This window comes from Protopterus annectens, chromosome 2.part0, assembly GCF_019279795.1.
Source record: "Protopterus annectens isolate FY-2018-M chromosome 2.part0, PAN1.0, whole genome shotgun sequence".
Classification (NCBI taxonomy): domain Eukaryota; kingdom Metazoa; phylum Chordata; order Ceratodontiformes; family Protopteridae; genus Protopterus; species Protopterus annectens.
Window position 1 is genome coordinate 1,108,236,464 of NC_056728.1, and position 18,354 is coordinate 1,108,254,817.

General features: G+C 39.3%; 1 protein-coding gene across 1 annotated transcript in view; it reads left to right on the top strand.

Moving 5' to 3' along the window:
* PPA2 (inorganic pyrophosphatase 2) overlaps positions 1-18,354 on the top strand; it is an 840,704-nt gene that overhangs the window by 129,988 nt on the left and 692,362 nt on the right. Inside the window, exon 3 of the mRNA XM_044060377.1 lies at positions 13,579-13,643. Within this exon, the coding sequence (XP_043916312.1) occupies positions 13,579-13,643 (65 nt within the window). The remainder of the gene's footprint in view (positions 1-13,578; positions 13,644-18,354) is intronic.

Genomic DNA, 18,354 nt, shown 5'->3' on the forward strand with positions numbered 1-18,354 from the left:
CCCAAAAAAAAAGAATATATTTTGGTTTTAATGATGTCACCTGGGGGTGGGTTTGGCATAGTGTTTAAGGTTTTCACCAATACACACAAGTTACAGGGTTTGATCCTGACCTTGTGTTATTGGCTAGGCTTAAAATGGTCATTCAGGGCTGTTAACCTAGTATTTCCCTATAGGTTAGGAGGGTGGCCTAATGGTTAAGGTGTTTGCCTTACAAACACAAAGTGCAGGGTTTGAGTCTCACAAAGGATAATTGGCTAGGCTTAAAATGGCTCACAAGGGCAGTTAGCCTAGTACTAATCTATGAACTTCAAATATAGCTATGAACCTCAAGCTACCGATTTTTTTTCTATTTTAATTTTTGAAAGTACCAGTTACCTTGCAAGTGTCAGCGAAGGAGGTGTGAGAAGTTTGTTTTGGGCTGAACAAACAATTAATAGGTTAGATTCTTAATGTTTGATGCATTTAAATGAGAACATGGAAGTGTCATGGTTATGCTGTAACAGCTCTTGAAGTTTGTTGTTATAGTTATTACATCTTTAAATCTGTATGCTTTATTTGGATTGATTAGGATTAGGGATAATAGTATGGATTTGTCAAGTTATTGGCAATACTTGTCACAACCATTCCACTCACAGTTCAGGGCACTGCACATCACATCAGGCAGATGTTTGTAACTTTTGTTTAATCACTACAGCATTTATTAACAAATATTATGTAATTTCTCATCTATTTTGTAGCCCCCAAGGGCACATAGACTCACTTTTATTTCAATATTGCTTGTTCTTCCACAGTGTAGTCTACTGTATTTCTGGATGATGTCAGTCCTATGAGTTCTTTTAGATGGTTTACATATGTTAGATTATATCATTGCAGTACGAGTTACACTTCATTCATTTTCTTAAATCAAGAAATATAACTCAAAACTGCTTTTTCATGAAGGACAAGCCTCCCAAACTCATCTCTTATCCCCCAGCATCCTCCTTATTTACATAATCAACTTTGTGGTCAACCTACATGGGAAAAAAGTGAAAAAAAAACTGCATCACACCACTGGCTCATATAATTAAAATGCATTATTTTCAATGAACTATGATCAAAGAAATCCAAAAAATAAACTTGATGTAACTGCCCTCTTTGCAGTATAAGGCAACCCTTTTAAATCTGTTGTTGTCACTGGTTACGTCCCATAAACCAAATCGGATACGCCACATTATGGTTGTTGTCAGTTATCTGTATTAATGTTGACCTGTTTGCAAAGATCCTCAAATTAAGTACTTTCTAGAGCCAAAATCCAAAACAGGTGGAGGCACAGGAACTAACAGACCAGTTGCCAAAAAAAAAAAAAAACAGTTTATTGTACCAAACAAAGCAGTCAAGCGCTTTTGTCTTACATAAAGACTTCTTCAGAACTGCTAGTTCCATTGAATCAACACTTTAAATAGTAAAATTGTTCATCATGTGATCAAAACCAACCAATAAAATCACACATGAAAACATCTGTCTTTTTTTACATTACCCATCATCTTCCATGTCATTTGTTTTTTTAAATTTGCTTACTTGGGTAGAACACTGGAACAGTGGACCTTTCTCAGGGTCACAGATGCAGTACAAATCTAAAAGAAAATTATTGTTATATACACGGTATAAAACTGCAACCAATTCAAACCAGTAGGCAGTAAAATCACAATTATAGAATGACAACAAAGACCGTATTAGTATTGAGCAAAATATGAAAACAGGTAACCTAAATGTACTGAAAAGGTACTAATTAGTATAAGATCAAACATACATGGGTGTAAAGTCTAGCGTGATGTTGATGGCTGTAATGTGTATTATATTGGTAGCTGAGCATAGATTGTCCTAATTATGATATTTACAATGGTAGCACAAAAAGCAAAAAATAACTCTGTAGGGGAAAGTTAAGGAAACAGGAAGATGACTGTAGTGGGAAAGTAGGATGTGCAGACAAAAGGATGGATAATAGAGATGAGGAATGAGAGAAGAGTCCAGGAAAATGATTGGTGAATACAGAAGGGGGTGTAGAATGTAAGGTGAGTAGATACAGATAAAGAATGTAAGGGAAGTCAATATAGTTATAGAATGTATGGGAAGTCTGTTACAGATGTAGAATGTAAGGGAAGTATTAAAGTCAAGAGTGATGGTTTGTGTGGCTCAAATGAGAAATTAAGCTGTTGCAGAGAATATATGGCTTAGGAAATTTTAATGTGCACCCATATAATACTGCTGTTATAGAAGAATTTGCAATGAGCTTGTTAAATGCCTTGTTGTAGCCTGACTTGGAAATTGGTAATGGAGATATTAGATAATTAGGGAATGACTGCCATGTTTTTGGAGGCACTGAGAAAGCATGAAATGTTGTAAGAAGTTCATTTTGGGAAGCCTGAAAATATGTATTGAAGCAATTAGTTTGGGGATCTAAGGCTGTAAGGGGTACTTCTCCCAGTTAATCTGCTAGCAAAGAAAGAAAGAGTTTATATTGACAAATTTGTAAAAAGGGAGCCAGTTAGTAGTATAGACCTAAGAGGTCCTGGTAACCGACTCGGGAAAGGGAAGAGCATTGATGTTCTGTTTGAAAGGAGTAGGTTCTAATCCAGCAAATATTATCTGATGTAATTTGTAAGGAGGAAGGTTTCTTTTTAGATGAAACGTCTATAACTGGGAGCCCATAGTCTAGCTGTGGAAGAAACATTCCCTTTTCCTGCAGATGCTGGGGGGAGAAAGTATGAGAATTTTTGGCCCACAATAATAATATTCCCATGTATCTAAATGTGTGTATTGTTTATATTTGTTCAAGAGTCTTGTGTTGAATAGTCTAGTTTGGGGAAATTTAGCAAGTTTTGGCTTGGTTCCTAAAAAATAGATTCTGCATGAGTGAGTGTGTGAGCATGTTTGTGTGTGTTAACCACTTTGGTCTTGGTCTGGTTCTAATGTTCTTCATCTCACATTGCTGCAGTCCTTACTTATGGGTAGTCCGCTGTCCTTGGTCGGCCCGAATACCAAAGTATTAGGCTGACGTCGGTCATGGGCGCCTAGATCTGACATCAGAGCGTCAGGGTATAAAGGCGCATGACCGACGTCATATCCTCAGTCTTTTTTGCCGCATGGTCCGATGCAGAAGCAGCGTTGCAAGTGCCGTTCGGCGTTCTGAAATTTTTCGTTTTCGGAGTTTCAGACCGATACCAAGTTGGGCTAAGTACCCGCTAGAATATTTTGTTTTTCTTGCCTCAGTTACTTACGGATGTCAGAAAAAGTGAATAATTGTATTTCTTGTGGGAAACAGATACCGCATAGGGATTACCACTCGCTTTGTATTCCTTGTTTGGGACCGGAACACGACGTAGTCGGGTGTCGGTTTTGTGCTAGGTTTAATAAGCGCACTATAAAATGGAGGTTAGATTGCGCTAGGTTAGTCTTTGGCAAGAGGTGTAATTATAATATGCCGTCGGATGTTCCGACGCCTGCTTCTACTAAGAAGCGCAAAGACAAATCTTTAAAGCCTAGGCAGGATGATTCGTCCGTTTCGGACGCCAGACCTTTAGAAGCTACAGCTGAACAGGTGGATCCAGCTGAAGTTTCTGTTGAGTCCCAGGGGGAAACTTTGATTTTACAGGATGTGGCCTCTCAGGAGGCAGGTCAGGCTGAAGGGGCCTCGCAGGTTACTATTCTCCCTTCTATGCCTAAGGTGGTTAGGCCTTCTGCTACTGTTTCTAAGGCTCCTTCTAAGGGCAGGTCTGTCTTGCCTTCCTCTGGTGTCAGTTCTGGTTCTTCAGGGTCTGTGCCTAAAAAGCACATGCTTAAAATGGCAGAGGATTTGATTACTTTAATTAGAGGTTCTATGCCCCCTCCTGATAAAAGGCCCAGGATGGAGCCAGAGTTGGAAAGTTTGGAGCAGGCCTCAGATGATTCAGAGTCTTCTGCTGAAGACATTCAAGATTTCCCTCCTTATTCTGATTCTGATGCAGAGGATTCCACTCCTTCTGCTTCTCCTCCAGAGGATTTTTCATTTTCAGAAACTCTGCATTCCATGAGGGAGCATTTTCAGTGGGAGGGACAGGATTACTCTGATTCACGGAAGAGACTTAGGGAGTTCTTGTTTTACCACAGCATAGACCCTTAGCTATACCTCCGGTTTTGGATGTTGTTTCAGATGTTTTTCGAAGCTTCCCTTAATCCAGATTCTGTGCCTCCTGCCCCAGTTAAACCGGACAGGTATTACAGGGTGCCTGAGGCTCATAAATATCTGTATAAGAGTCCTAGGGCGGACCCAGAAACTATTAGTCAGGGGCCAAAGGGTGTTAGAGCCTCTGTTGTTAAGAATCCGGTTCCTCTGGATAAGGAAGCTAGAGCTTTGGATAGATGGGGTAAGAAGGTGTATACCTCTTCTACTTTAGCAATGAGAGCTTTGAACTGCCAGTTTCATATGTTGAAGTATCAGAATTTCCTCCTTTCTCAGCTAAGGTCTAAAGTGGATGCTTTGGCAGAGGGCATAGAGTGTAAAGAATTGCAGGATTTAGTGCATGTTTCTGAACAGGTGGGTAAGCACTCTTTGCAATGTGGTTTTGATGCTTTACAGGCTTCTTCTAGGGTGGCTGCCACTGGTTCAGTTATTCGTAGGCACGCCTGGCTTAAGGATCAGAATTTGTCTGAGCATGTTAAGTCTAGAATTCTGGATGCCCCTTTACAGTCTGAAGTTTTGTTTGGTCCTCCTGTGGAGTCAGTCTTAAAGAAAATGGAAGACAAGGCTAAGTCTATGCAGACTGTTAAAGATTTTTGCAGGTACAACCTCCAAAGTTTAGTAGAAATTGGCCTACTAAGGGGTGGACGTACCCTTCTTCTGATTCTCAGTCTAGGGGTAGATCTAGGCGTGGTAGGGGCAGAGCTCAGAGTACTTTCAGGCCGAGACAATGGAGTTCGCCTGCTCAATCTGCTGGTGAGGGCAGGGGCCAGTCCTTTCGTAAACAGGCCCAATGACCTACATTTTCAGCTGCCAGATTCTTCTTGCCTGGCAGCTCCTTTGGGAGGAAAGTTGGCTCTTTTCAAGCAAAATTGGCATTTAGTCACCCAGGACAAATGGGTATTGGACATTATAAACCGAGGCTACAAGTTCTATTTCCATACCATGCCTCCTTTCAAAGGCATGCCAGACGTCCCTCCTCGGCAAAGGATAGAGGCTCGCAGACAAATTTCTTTACTTCTTCAAATAGGAGCTATACAGCCAGTTCCTCTGTCAGAAGTGGGCCTAGGATTTTATTCCCGCCTGTTTCTAGTTCCAAAGAAAGGGAACACGTGGAGACCAATTTTGGATTTATCTATCCTCAACACTTACCTGGACATTCCAAAGTTCAAGATGCTGACTTTACAACAACTTTTACCTCTGTTGGGAAAAGATCACTGGATGGTTACTCTGGATCTCAAAGAGGCTTACCTTCATGTTCCTATCAGGCCCAGTTGCAGGAGGTACCTGCGTTTCGGCTGGAAATTTACATTATCAGTTCTCTGCATTGCCCTTTGGCTTATCTACTGCCCAGAGTGTTCACAAAGGTTCTGGCTCCAGTGATAGCATTTTTCAGACTAAGAGGAATACAGATTTATCCTTATTTGGACGATTGCCTGATTATTGCACAAGAAAAGGACGAACTTCTTCATCATCTACAGTATGTGATGGCAGTGTTAAGATGCCTAGGGTATTCTGTGAACGAAACAAAGTCCAGTCTAGTACCCTCTCAGGACATGTGCTTTCTGGGTGTGAGACTGAATACAGCTTCCCAGATGGCCTTTTGACCCCGGACAAACAAAGAAGCCTTTCTCTTTATTTCCATCAAATGTCTCTACGGTCCAGGCTGACTGCAAGGACAGTCCTTCAAGCCTTGGGGTTCATGGCATCTTGTATTCTGGTGCTTCCCAATGCCAAATTGCATATGAGGAAGCTTCAATGGTATCTCAAAATGTATGGACACAGCACTGCCAAGATCTAGACACTGTCATTCAGATAATACCTTGCATTCGGAAGGAGTTTTTGTGGTGGGCTCAGGAATGTCACCTAAACAAGGGACTCTCTGTGACCCGCCAGAGGCGAGTCAGATTCTAACGACAGATGCCTCGGACAAGGCTTGGGGAGCACACCTCAATGGAAAATGGGTGCAAAACACGTGGCCTGTCAAACTCCAACATTTGCATATCAACTTGAAGGAAATGTTAGCAGTCCAGTTTGCATTGATGGCTTTTAAAGATTTACTTCACCCAGGGCAGGTGTTGATTCAAACAGACAACACTACTGTCATGTGGTACATCAACAAGCAGGGGAACCCATTCTTACCCTCTTTGCAGGCAAGCGATGATTCTGTGGGAAACTGCTCTCAATCTACACCTCAATCTTCAGGCAAGGTTTCTGCCAGGAGCACAGAACTCCTTAGCAGATGTATTGAGCAGACAAATAGTGGATCCTCACGAGTGGAAATTGGATCCTCATGTATTTCAACAGTTGACAGTGTTATGGGGAACTCCAGACATAGATCTGTTCGCTTCTCCACTAAATTACCAGTTGCCAAAGTTTTGCACAAAAATGTTTCATCACACAGCTTGGAAGGTGGACGCTCTATCATTCAGTTGGAACAATTTGCATGTATATGCCTTTCCACCTCTGCCTCTTCTTCCCAAGGTACTCTTGAAGGCCAGACAAGACAAGCCAACCATGATTTTGATAGCACCGGATTGGCCTCGACAACACTGGTACCCACTACTGAGGAGCTTAGTACGAGAACCTCCATGGCCTCTGCCTTTGATTCCGCACCTTTTGTCACAAGAGGACAGTCACTTCCTCAATGTCAAGATTCAGTCTCTACATCTAACAGCCTGGCATATTCTGTTTTAGACTCTGGAGGGTCTCAGCTTCCACAACAAGTTTTGAATGTTATTTTGGAGGCCAGGAGGCCTAGTACCAGGAAAGTTTACGCTGATAAATGGAGGAGATTTTTTATTTGGAGCAAAGGAAAGGACTTTGATGTCTCCAAACCTGATTTAAGTGTTGCTCTTCAATATCTTACTGAGTTATTGGACAAGGGTTTGTCTTTCTCCTCAATAAAGGTCCATGCTGCAGCCATTTCTGCTCACTATGATTGTGACCCTCCTTTATTCTCTCATCCTTGGTTTAAGCAATTTCTTAGAGGGGCAAAGAATATAAGACCCACACGAGAGCTCCTACTCCTGCTTGGGATCTCAATTTTGTGTTGGAAAACTTACTCTACAACCTTTTGAGCCTGCAGCTACTGCCGAGTTAAAGTATTTGTCATGGAAAACTGCTTTTTTGTTGGCCATTACCTCTGCAAGAAGGGTTTCTGAATTACAGGCCCTCATGGCAGTGGAGCCTTTCCTGATTTTTCATAAGGATAGGGTATCTTTGCGTACTAATCCTTCCTTTATGCCTAAGGTGGTTTCTAGTGTAGCCTTAAATCAAACTATTCATTTGCCTACTTTTTATGCAAACCCCCAAAATAAAGGGGAGAAAATTTTGCATACTTTGGATATTCACAGGCAGTTGCGTTATTATTTGAGCAGAACCAAGGAGTTCAGACAGTCTCAGCAATTGTTTGTTTCTTTTGCTTTGGGTTCACAGGGTAAACCTGTTTCAAAACAAACTATTTCTAAATGGATTGGGTTTTGTATTTCTTTCTGTTATTCCCATCATGGTAAGGAGATTCCTGCTGGAATCAGGCCTCATTCCACTAGGGCTACTGCTACTTCTACGGCCTTTCTAAGGGGGATAGCTACAAAAGACATTTTGGAGGCAGCTACTTGGAGTTCAGTGCATACCTTTTCTAAACATTACCACCTTCCTCTTTATTCTAAATCTAGGGCTGGATTTGCCACTGCAATTTTACAGGGCATTTTAGCGGCCCCTAATGCTTTATGATTTTTACCATCCTCCCTTTCCCGTTGCTTTGGGATTCTACCCATAAGTAAGGACTGCAGCAATGTGAGATGAAGAACATAGTACAGTTTTGTACCTACCATAAATGTAGATGTTCGAAGATCCACATTGCTGCAGTCCAATTTACCCTCCCTCCTTCCCCACTGTAGTTAGACTTGGTGCTATGCTTTAGGTGATGGTTGTTGTTGGGCATGTTTTGGGAGGTATTCTGTTTTTGGCTGTGGCCTTTCTGGTTTGGCCTTCTGACATCTGGGGCAAGAAAAGACTGAGGATATGACGTCGGTCATGCGCCTTTATACCCTGACGCTCTGATGTCAGATCTAGGCGCCCATGACCGACGTCAGCCTAATACTTTGGTATTCGGGCCAACCGAGGACAGCGGACTACCCATAAGTAAGGACTGCAGCAATGTGGATCTTCGAACATCTACATTTATGGTAGGTACAAAACTGTACTTTCTAATGCTTTTTTTAACTTTGTGGTCTTGCTCATTTTCTAATGCAGTTTTTAACTTGGGGGGGGGGGGGGCAGGTCTGTAGATTACCATAGCACCTATGTACAAAATAATGGGAAGATGCAGCTGGTATGACTGTCTTTATCAAGGACTAAAATCTTTGATCCTCCATTTCATTACATGTCTGAAAGGAAGTTATAGAAAGGTGAATAATGTTGGAATCCCTACTGCTTTAAGCACTTCTTATTCCTTTTTTCAAACATTTTTATGCCCATCCTCTTATTTCTAATACCTGATAGTGGAAAAAAGTTAACACAACTCTTAAATGTCTGACCCTTCAAATGTGTGGTGATGCAGTAGCTTAGTAATGAAGTCAAGCACATGCAGTTATTTGTGTCTACATCTGTGTTGAAGGTAGTTGGATGTCCTGGTAGTAATGAAGTCAAGCACATGCAGTTACTGTTGAGTATATCTGTACTGAAGGCAGTCGGATGTCCTGGCAGTAATGAAGTCAAGCGCATGCAGTTAGTGCTGAGTATATCTGTACTGAAGGCAATCGGATGTCCTGGCAGTAATGAAGTCAAGCGCATGCAGTTAGTGCTGAGTATATCTGTGCTGAAGACAACTGGACGTCCTGGTGAGTATATCTGTGCTGAAGGCAACTGGACGTCCTGGTAGTAATGAAGTCAAGCGCATGCAGTTAGTGCTGAGTATATCTGTGCTGAAGGCAACTGGATGCCCTGGTAGTAATGAAGTCAAGCGCATGCAGTTAGTGCTGAGTATATCTGTGCTGAAGGCAACTGGACGTCCTGGTAGTAATGAAGTCAAGCGCATGCAGTTAGTGCTGAGTATATCTGTGCTGAAGGCAACTGGACGTTCTGGTAGTAATGAAGTCAAGCGCATGCAGTTAGTGCTGTGTAAATCTGTGCTGAAGGCAGTCGGACGTCCTGGTTTAGTATATGTTTTTAATTGTGGTTGTAGCAAAACTGACATGTCACTATGCATTTTCTTTCCCTGGGCCATTCCTTAATCTGTCCGGTTTCCCAGCTGTGTTGTAAAGATGTGCAACACAGTGGTGCAGTGAGTAGCATTGTGGAGCAATGAAATTTGATGGGAATGTTTAACATTTATATGAAAAGACTTAGTTTCCACTTGATTACAAATACCTATTTGACCATCAGGCATTGATGGAGCCAGTTAAGCACCAGATTGCAGAGATGCATAAAACAGTAGCAGGGAGTCATCGTCAGATTACATCACATCTCACTAGATTGGATGACAAAGTACAAAAATTAAATATCTTACTATATGGTGTTTTGGATGGAGATGGAAAAGTGATTAAAGACTCTGTATGTTGTATTGAAGTGTTTCCCACTGACAGAAAGGGAAGTGAGGTATGAAGACCCAGACCAATATTAATTGAGTTTTTGACTGGTTCTGTGAGAGAGAGAGAGAGAGAGAGAGAGAGGAACATGTTGTGGCAGGGAGAACTGTGTTTGTTCTTCAGGGGTGACTTTGAGGACCACTCGATTTGTTGATGCAGTAAAGGTATAGAGATGTAAAGAACTGAAATTTAAATTGCCATTCCCTGCAACAATGAATGTATTTTATGACCAGAAAATGTTAGTGTTTAAAAATCCTGATTAGACAGTTGAGAAAATAGGTATAGAAATACATCACAATGACCCCTTGCACACCAACCCATTAGGCATGATTAGACATATGCAGGGGAGGCTAGAACTAAAACTACAAAACCCTTGTCTCCAACATGCAGATGATTCTGCACCCCTACCCCCTCCTGATAGCTTATCTCCCCTAAGAGTGAATGGACTGTATGGGGTTTTCCCAAGAGAGTGAAATGGTACACAGAGCAGTTAGGAGGACAGGTTCAGATGTTTAGTTTGGGGATTGGAGGAAAAAAGAAATAACAGAAAACTCTTATTTGTGATTATAAGTTAACAATCTTTTGTCATTATATTTCTGCAATAATTTCTAAGATTCATTTACTTATATTTTCCATTGATAAAATGACAATATTTCCATTTTAATTAGACGGATAACCATTCTTTTGAACTTATAGGATACATGATATCCCCATAACAGTTCAATAAAGGAATTACTTTGTAAGTTTGTAAATGCTGTGGGTTGACAATAGACATGAAGGAATAATAAACAGTACTTGCACTTTGTTGCAACTGGAATTACATTCTAAGTGCAGTATATAGCTAGCAGTCTTCATTATCTGAAGATGTTGCTTAGAAATTTTGCAGTATTTGAGATAGTGTAAATATGTACCAGTGTGACAATCTGTAAAACTCTAAAATTGTTAGTATTATATAAAGGGTGGGTGTATGCCTTCTGCTGTGGTTGAAGAATAAAATATCCGTATTGGTGTGGCACTACATTGGACCTATAAGTAAAAACTGTACTTGTGTGCATGCCTCTGAACTGTGCAGACTTTTGCAGAATGTCTAGATTTTTGCCTTATATTTTTGGTCCATTTTTCATAAAATTGTGGTATCTGGCAAATTAGTGGTCCATCATTTAAGATTAAGGTTAGAAAATGAAAGACATTTGAGTTTCAGGCTTCATACCCTTCAGAAAATCCATACTAATGCAAAACCTGTTACTCCGTCAAATTTCTAAGTTTGTAAAAGTAATTAAACATGTCCCTATTTTTGGGCCTTTGTCCCACTTTTATTTATGGCTTTGTCCAGATTTCTGCTCTAAGAGGTTGAGAGGTATGCTTGTGTGTGTGTGTGTGTGTGTGTGTGTGTGTGTGTGTGTGTGTGTGTGTGTATGTGTATGTGTGTCTCCATAACATTAACATTTTCTGTCACTGTTGATTATGCCGACACCTTTGAATATCGAGATGAATGTAAAATAACACAAAAAGCATGAAGACAAATGTGTGTGCATATCATTATATATAATAGCGCAAGTTAAGTGTAGTTTGTAAAATGTCAGATTATTTCACAGATATGATCCATTATTTATAGGAACTTTGAGTAAACCTGCATAGCCATTAGAGTGCCCAGATTTGTGACATTCAATTCACAAAAAGACGATGTCATTTTCTGGGCGGCAGATTCTGTATATGTCAAAATTATTATGCTGTGTTGATGTAATGTCAGAGCTAAATGTTTTAGTTCACATGAAAATTATATTTTCTTTGATTTTATCTATATTATGGTGAAAACAAACATTTTGACAAGTGCAAAATGACAAACACTTTTTCAGGTTACAGAAATTTCCTGGACTTTAAAATTAAATGCATCTAGAAGGTACAGTATGTTGTTAATTTTTCTATGGACTTGTCATGGAAAGTTAGACTAAAATATTAACCAAGGATAGGCAAGCCCTGTCACTAGTGTTGATGAACAACAAATGCATTTTACTTGACACTCCAATGGAGATCAGGAGATGGTAGCATATTTGTCAGTAAAGTTGTATTCGGACTTTTATTCCCTTTAATTACAGTCAACAAATTTGCTTAAGTTTAAATGGCATATGCATTCAGTGTATAAATAGATGATGCTCATATATCATTCAGTGAATAAATAAACAATGTGTGCATATAAGGGGCATCCCCTATATCACCCCCTGCAGCTTGTCTGTCTGGCACTTGCAAAACTAGAAGTCATAAATCTAGATCAGAAGAGCTAGTAATAATTTATAAGTTACATCATCACATTGTAATTCAAGATGTTGATGTCTTGTTGCCCTTGAATATAAGAGCACAGTCCTTGAACTGTTTATAGCTGAATGTGTCAATACGAGACCTGGAGAATTTCACCAGAGGATGGCAGATTATTTTGAGTAAAGTCCTTTTAAAGAAAATAGTATAAGTAGGAAACAAAGCATGCGTAACAATGGCACAGATTTATTAAAATGGGCATTAGGAAAGTGGTTACAGATCTCATTTCTTCATGAAATAACTGTTTTATGTTGGAGAACATAATATTTTCCCCTTACAGCTTCTTAGTTTAAGCTAGCTTCCATGTAAAATTAAGCTGTGCCATGAAAATCTTAATTTATGATCAATGTAACTAGCAAGGTGGCTTTCAGAATTCAAAATGGGAGTTTAGGTTTTGAAAAAAAAAAAAAAAAACATTACTCAGAATTTTGAATATTTAGAGAAGGATGATATAAAGAAGCAAATTCAGCTTGGATTTTGGCATTTTTTTTTCTAACTTTGTTTTTGATATGACCAATGGTTTATTTAGTCCGGTCTTTCAAAGTATTATACAGTTGTATTTTGATCAAATTTTTAAATATTGATAGCATTGCAGTGAGCCTCATAATTAACAAAAGATTGTATGAGTACAAAGTTGCACTATACTGAAAATCGCTTAGTTTTAAGTCGGTTCATATAGTACCTTCTGTACGTTCCTTGTTTCTACTATAGAAGAGTGAAACCCATATCTTGCAAGACTCCTGTTCAATCACAAATTATCAAAATCTGTGCCTGTTACATTCAAAGTAATGGTAAAGCTGTAAATGCATGTTGTTTGTAGGTAGGCAGACCCTCCTGCACCCCAAAACCTCTGGAACTTACGTACATCAACTCCATGGTAGCACAACATTGGTGAATTTCCCTAAAATGCACACAATGGTCTTATTTCCTCATATATGTGCAAAACAAATGATAGTCTTAAGTGGTTTCTGAGGTTTAACACACTGAAGACACATGGATAAACCACATTCATGACTTGTCAGAGTACCAGTATGTTGAAATTTGAAAAATATTTAGTTATGCCATGTTGTCCAAAAAATTATGATCTCTAAAAACCAGACAAGTGACAGGAGTAACAAGTGCTAGGTGTGGTGATCAGGGTCACATAGGACTAAGCTGACTTTGTAGAGGATGCAGAAATTACTTCATCCTATTTATCATAAATTTAGTGACAGTATCATTAAAATGACTTTGCTGTATCCTTTCAGGCAGCAAGTTTCCTGGTGGTATTCTGCATCCTCTGCATTATACAGTCGTTTTAGCTTAGTATTCATCTATAAATTACAAAGCCTGCCATTAAACACTTTGATATTATCAGTAACTGTGATTATTCGGTTTCCAGTTGCAGTATGACATATGGATTCAGTGGTGATGTTGCTCTGAGAATGTTTCAAAACTTCACTACTATAACACTGTCTTGTTTTCTTTTCGTTTAATCAGAAAACTCCAAAGGTTGCTATATTTCGCCATTCCATGATATTCCACTCTACGCTGGAGCTGAAGAGGTAACTATAATTTATCCATTTATTTTCCTGTAAATAGAGCTTGCCTTTTATATGGAGTAGCATTACTTTGCACAACATAAATCTGTCCACCATAAAGTGTATTTTTGTACTCGGTGAACAGCATTAGTTACAAAGGATGGAAGTGGTTGTAGCCCCTCTTGTTTACCTGCTTTAATTATGAGTAACCAGAATATGAAGTATTGTGATAGAAGGACCCGGATAAGTTATTACCACATTTAACTGAAGCATTGTGAACCAAGGCTTTAAGAAGCAGATTTCAGTCTTTATATTTTCAAATAAAATGAAGTAAGCAGAATGTCTTGTATGTTGGTGTGCAGGAAAACCTGGTCTCAACTGCATACTAGATATACTTTTAGTTTGGCCTAGCATTGTGATTTTAGGCAGAGGCACTTGCGTAGCTGTACTAATACAGAGAGCAGGCAACCATGGCTGTGGGTGGGTCCCCACAGTAGCATAGCAGTAAACATTATTTAAATAGGTTCTAGTTGACCCTCTACTCATTTTTTTAAACATGGCAAGCATAAAAATGTGCCCAGTGTCTGTCTACTAGTTGGTACTATTCCATTTTTTGTTTACTTTGCCCATTCCTATAAGGCTTGCTGTAATTCCTGTTGTATCTTATATGCAGTTGATGAGCATTTACTGTTTTTTTAAACACACTTATAAAATTATAACCTAAGATGCAGACACACATGTTAATAAAAAGTCTTTCGGCTTTTCCTGGTTAGGGGTCACCACAGCAGATCACCAGTCCGCAGATTGAGTGGCAGGAGAGTTTTTATGGTGTCAAGTTGCCAGCTCAGTGCCCACCCTTCACAGAAGGAAACAATATGGATGCACCTACCTGCATGTCTTTAAACTCGACTGCAGGGAGGACATGCAGAAGGCAGTATAGCAGAGAATCGAACCAGAGAACCTCTTGCTGTGAGGTGACAACGCTAACCGCTGCACCACCATGGCCAACAGACACACTTACATTAATAGAAAAAAATAACCACATTAACATTTTTCCATTTACATACATTATACATTGCATGTGTTCTCTTCCTTTATATCAAGTGTATTCCAGTCCAACATAACAAATTACTCCGTTCCTGCCTTCCCTAAAACCTATCTCCTCCTGAAAATTATTGTGCGTGGATTGTTCCCACAATACTTCAAATATGGTTAGTTTAGATTTTGATTTTGATTTTCTAGCTTTTTGGCACCCAACAAAATTAAACTTAATAAGGCTGTATTATGTCCAACCAATTCAGATCCTGTGTCCCAGCTCAAAAGAATCATTTACTTAGTTACAGCCATTTGCTCCCCCAGTATTTCTGACAGAGCAGTCTGTAGTGAGTTTTTAAAATCTGCCAATACATTAAACTCCAAAAAACATGTTCTCAGTTACCTTTCTTCCCCATCACGCCTCCAACATTTGTTAACTACCTGAAGAAAAATTGTTTAAAGATTGCTTGGGATATAAAAATACCTATGCAAACACTTCTAAGCAAAAATCCTAAACATTCTGGACTTTGTTGCATAGTAGGAGCCATGCATATGTCCTCCCATTGTTCCCTTGTAAATTGCTTTTCAGTCGCTCTTCCCAATCTTTTCTATCCTTCTGTGATTGATTCTTATAGTTGTCATGCGGTATTTTATATACCCTGCTAGTTATCCCTTTTGTCTGTTTTACTTATCCCTAATGTCACTTATCCCTAATGTCTGTTTTAGATTAAACTAAAAATCTACCAGTGCTGGTCTTTTGCTTAGGATCCCCTTTGCTTTTCACTTTGCCTATACTCTGATATCAATCCTTGGTAGAAAAGGCAATCTTAGGATGCAGTATAAATTTTTCTTGGCTTCCTCCCATTCTACTACCTTTCCGGCCCCCTATTGCCTATTTTCTGTAACGCTACTTGCAGTCATTCCTACTAGCAAATCTCCTTCCTCCATTCGCATATTGACTTCATTCTTATGTTTTCTGCAACTTTGAGTATAATATTCTGTATAATTATTATTATTCTCCTTAAGGATCTGCATCCAACATCCTACTCTCTCTCTTTCTCTCTCTCCCCCTCTCTATTTCTTGTCTTAACTATGTAGGTCTAAAATATTCTTTGAAGCAGGTAATCCTAAACCAGCAATATGTGCTTACTGTTGAGTGCATTATGTTGAGGGATTTTAAATATGCAATGTAATTTTAATTTTAGATAAAACTACATATTTGTGTTTCAAAATTCTGTGAAAGTTAACCTTTTCCTGAGTAGTGCAATAAAGTACCTGCAGTTCCAGGTATAATGTGCGAGGCCTTGCTCATGTGTACTTGCAGTGGAATACTGCCTTGATTTTTGCCTGGAAAGTGAGAGACTTGGAACTAAGATACTTCATAAGCTACTCCCTAGAGAACTTACATCAATGAGAAGAGATGCATTTGGAAGTTGCTATTGTTCCAGTAACTCTTACAGTGTTCTGTTTACGAAAGGTCTCTTATATAGACAAACCTGTATTAAAATTGTATATGCTTCATAGATGGCCTGGCGGGAATAAGAGAGGTACCCAAAGTGCTTTTGAGATTGTCCTTTTGTTGTTTCATCTGTACTATTCCAGTGATGAAAAGACATGTGGCAAACTATTACAGATGTTAGAGAAATAGATATTTTATTAAAAAAAAAACACAATTCCCTTCTGAAGAAGCAGTGGTAATTTTAAGTACTCCAAACTGTTTAAGAATTTGGTAGGACACTGTTGGGACTGGAAGTAGGATTTATATATGTTATCTGCTTCCTGTTTTGCAGGTGATGTAATTCTAGATAGTTTGATGATGGATCACATTGTATTAATTGTGCATGTACATTACAATCCAGATGCATTAACTGGTGTTTGTAAGATGCCTTACTCCATACTTGTTTTATTTTGGATTTAAATAGGTGATAGAACTGGCTTTGTGATTCAGAGTTGACCTGACTGTCTCGGGTGACCAGTTTGCAGTTAGTGGCCCCAGCACTGGAGGACCCACACAGTGAGGGAGAGGAGTGAAGAGACATAGCCCACTTGTCTCTCTGACGAGAGGGAGGGTTATAGGCAGTTGTGAAGTAGATATGGGAGTGACTTTTCCCTGGTGGAGACTATAGATACCACTTCTTGTGTTTTGGGTGGGTGGTGGTGATGGTGGTAGGGCTGCTTGCTAACAAAGTCTAGTGCGGAAGTGAGGGATGACCATTGTGGTCAGCCCATTGTATGTCATCTTCTGAGCTCACACGGAGGTAGAGCCATTGGGGGAAATCCCACAAAACACCCCTGGTGTTTGCCTTAATGATGACCCTTCTCTACTGTCTTTTGCAGTCAGTGAATTGAGAATAAATGGGTTGATTGTCCAGGTTGGGGTTGATGATTACCAGGCATCAGGGGTAAAGAGTACATAAATAAATAAAAGAAAAATAGTGTGGAATATGTGGCTATATGGGTATATATCTTTAAAGGAGATAGCAACAGGAAGCTACATGTCTTGTGGTGCACCTTGCTTCTAGACAGTTCGGTTTAAGAGGAAAACTCAGATTAAACCATAACCTCTGTGCTTGTGTCTTCCATACAAATGCCACATTGTGTCAGAAGTGAAGAAATATTTCAAGAACTGAATCTACAGAAATTAAGAAATACACATGATTTTAAGAGTTTATATTTAGAAGCAGAAAAGTATAATTCTTATTGAAAAAATATCCCAGCTGCAGTCACCAAGAGTAATTTCACTTGAAGGAAATTTTGCTGAAATTCTGTTCATTCTTTGCTGCCAGTGGATTAGCTGAGAAGCATAAGAAAGCTTAGCATGCCACATTCTATACTTCACTCTAAATGCTGCTGTTTTTGTATTTCTCCTCAAAGGAAAGTAATAGAGTTAAATTCATGAATTATTGTGAACTAGAAAGAATTTCCTAAATAATGTTCATGTATGTCACTTTTGCTTTTATTATAATAAGCATCTCTGCCCCTGATGGAGTCTGATGCCAGGCCAAACTTTCAGAGAAGAGCAGCGTTACTCTATGTCCAGACTGCTATTACTTTCCCTCGGTCATCTTCAAATACCTAGTATATTAGGTGGCATCATTCCGCTCAACTGTACAGATTTTTCCAGAATGTCCAGATTTTTGCGTCATATTTTTGGTCTATTCCTCATAAAATTTTGTGGGTTTTTTTCTGGATTTTTGTGGCAAATCGATGATGACCGAATTCACTGAGTAATGACAGGCATTTGAGTTTCAGAGTTCATATCCCTCAGAAAATGTATGGTAACACAAGACCTTTTATTCTAGCAACTTTCTAAGTTTATAAGAGCAATATTTCAAATGTATTCCTATTTTTGGACTCCCCATCATTTTTGGCTTTGTCCAGATTTTTTGTGCTAAGAGATTAAGAGGTATGGGTGGCATCCATCTGCTAAATCTTCATTTCTTTATTGACAGGTTTTGTGTTCTTATCAAGATAATTTGTTGCAGTCTGCCACCGATCCAGGCCTACACCTCTAAGCAGATAAGCACCTCACTGAGAAACATTTTATTTTAATTTGAAAGTACTGTTTTTATGCTTAATATAAAATTGACATCTGTATTACAAACTCTGTCTGATGTTATGATTCTTTCATTGAGAAGAGTACGTTGTCCCCTTCTAGTGAAGGGGCAGCTTTCTCAAGTGAAGACTTTGTGTCTTTGGG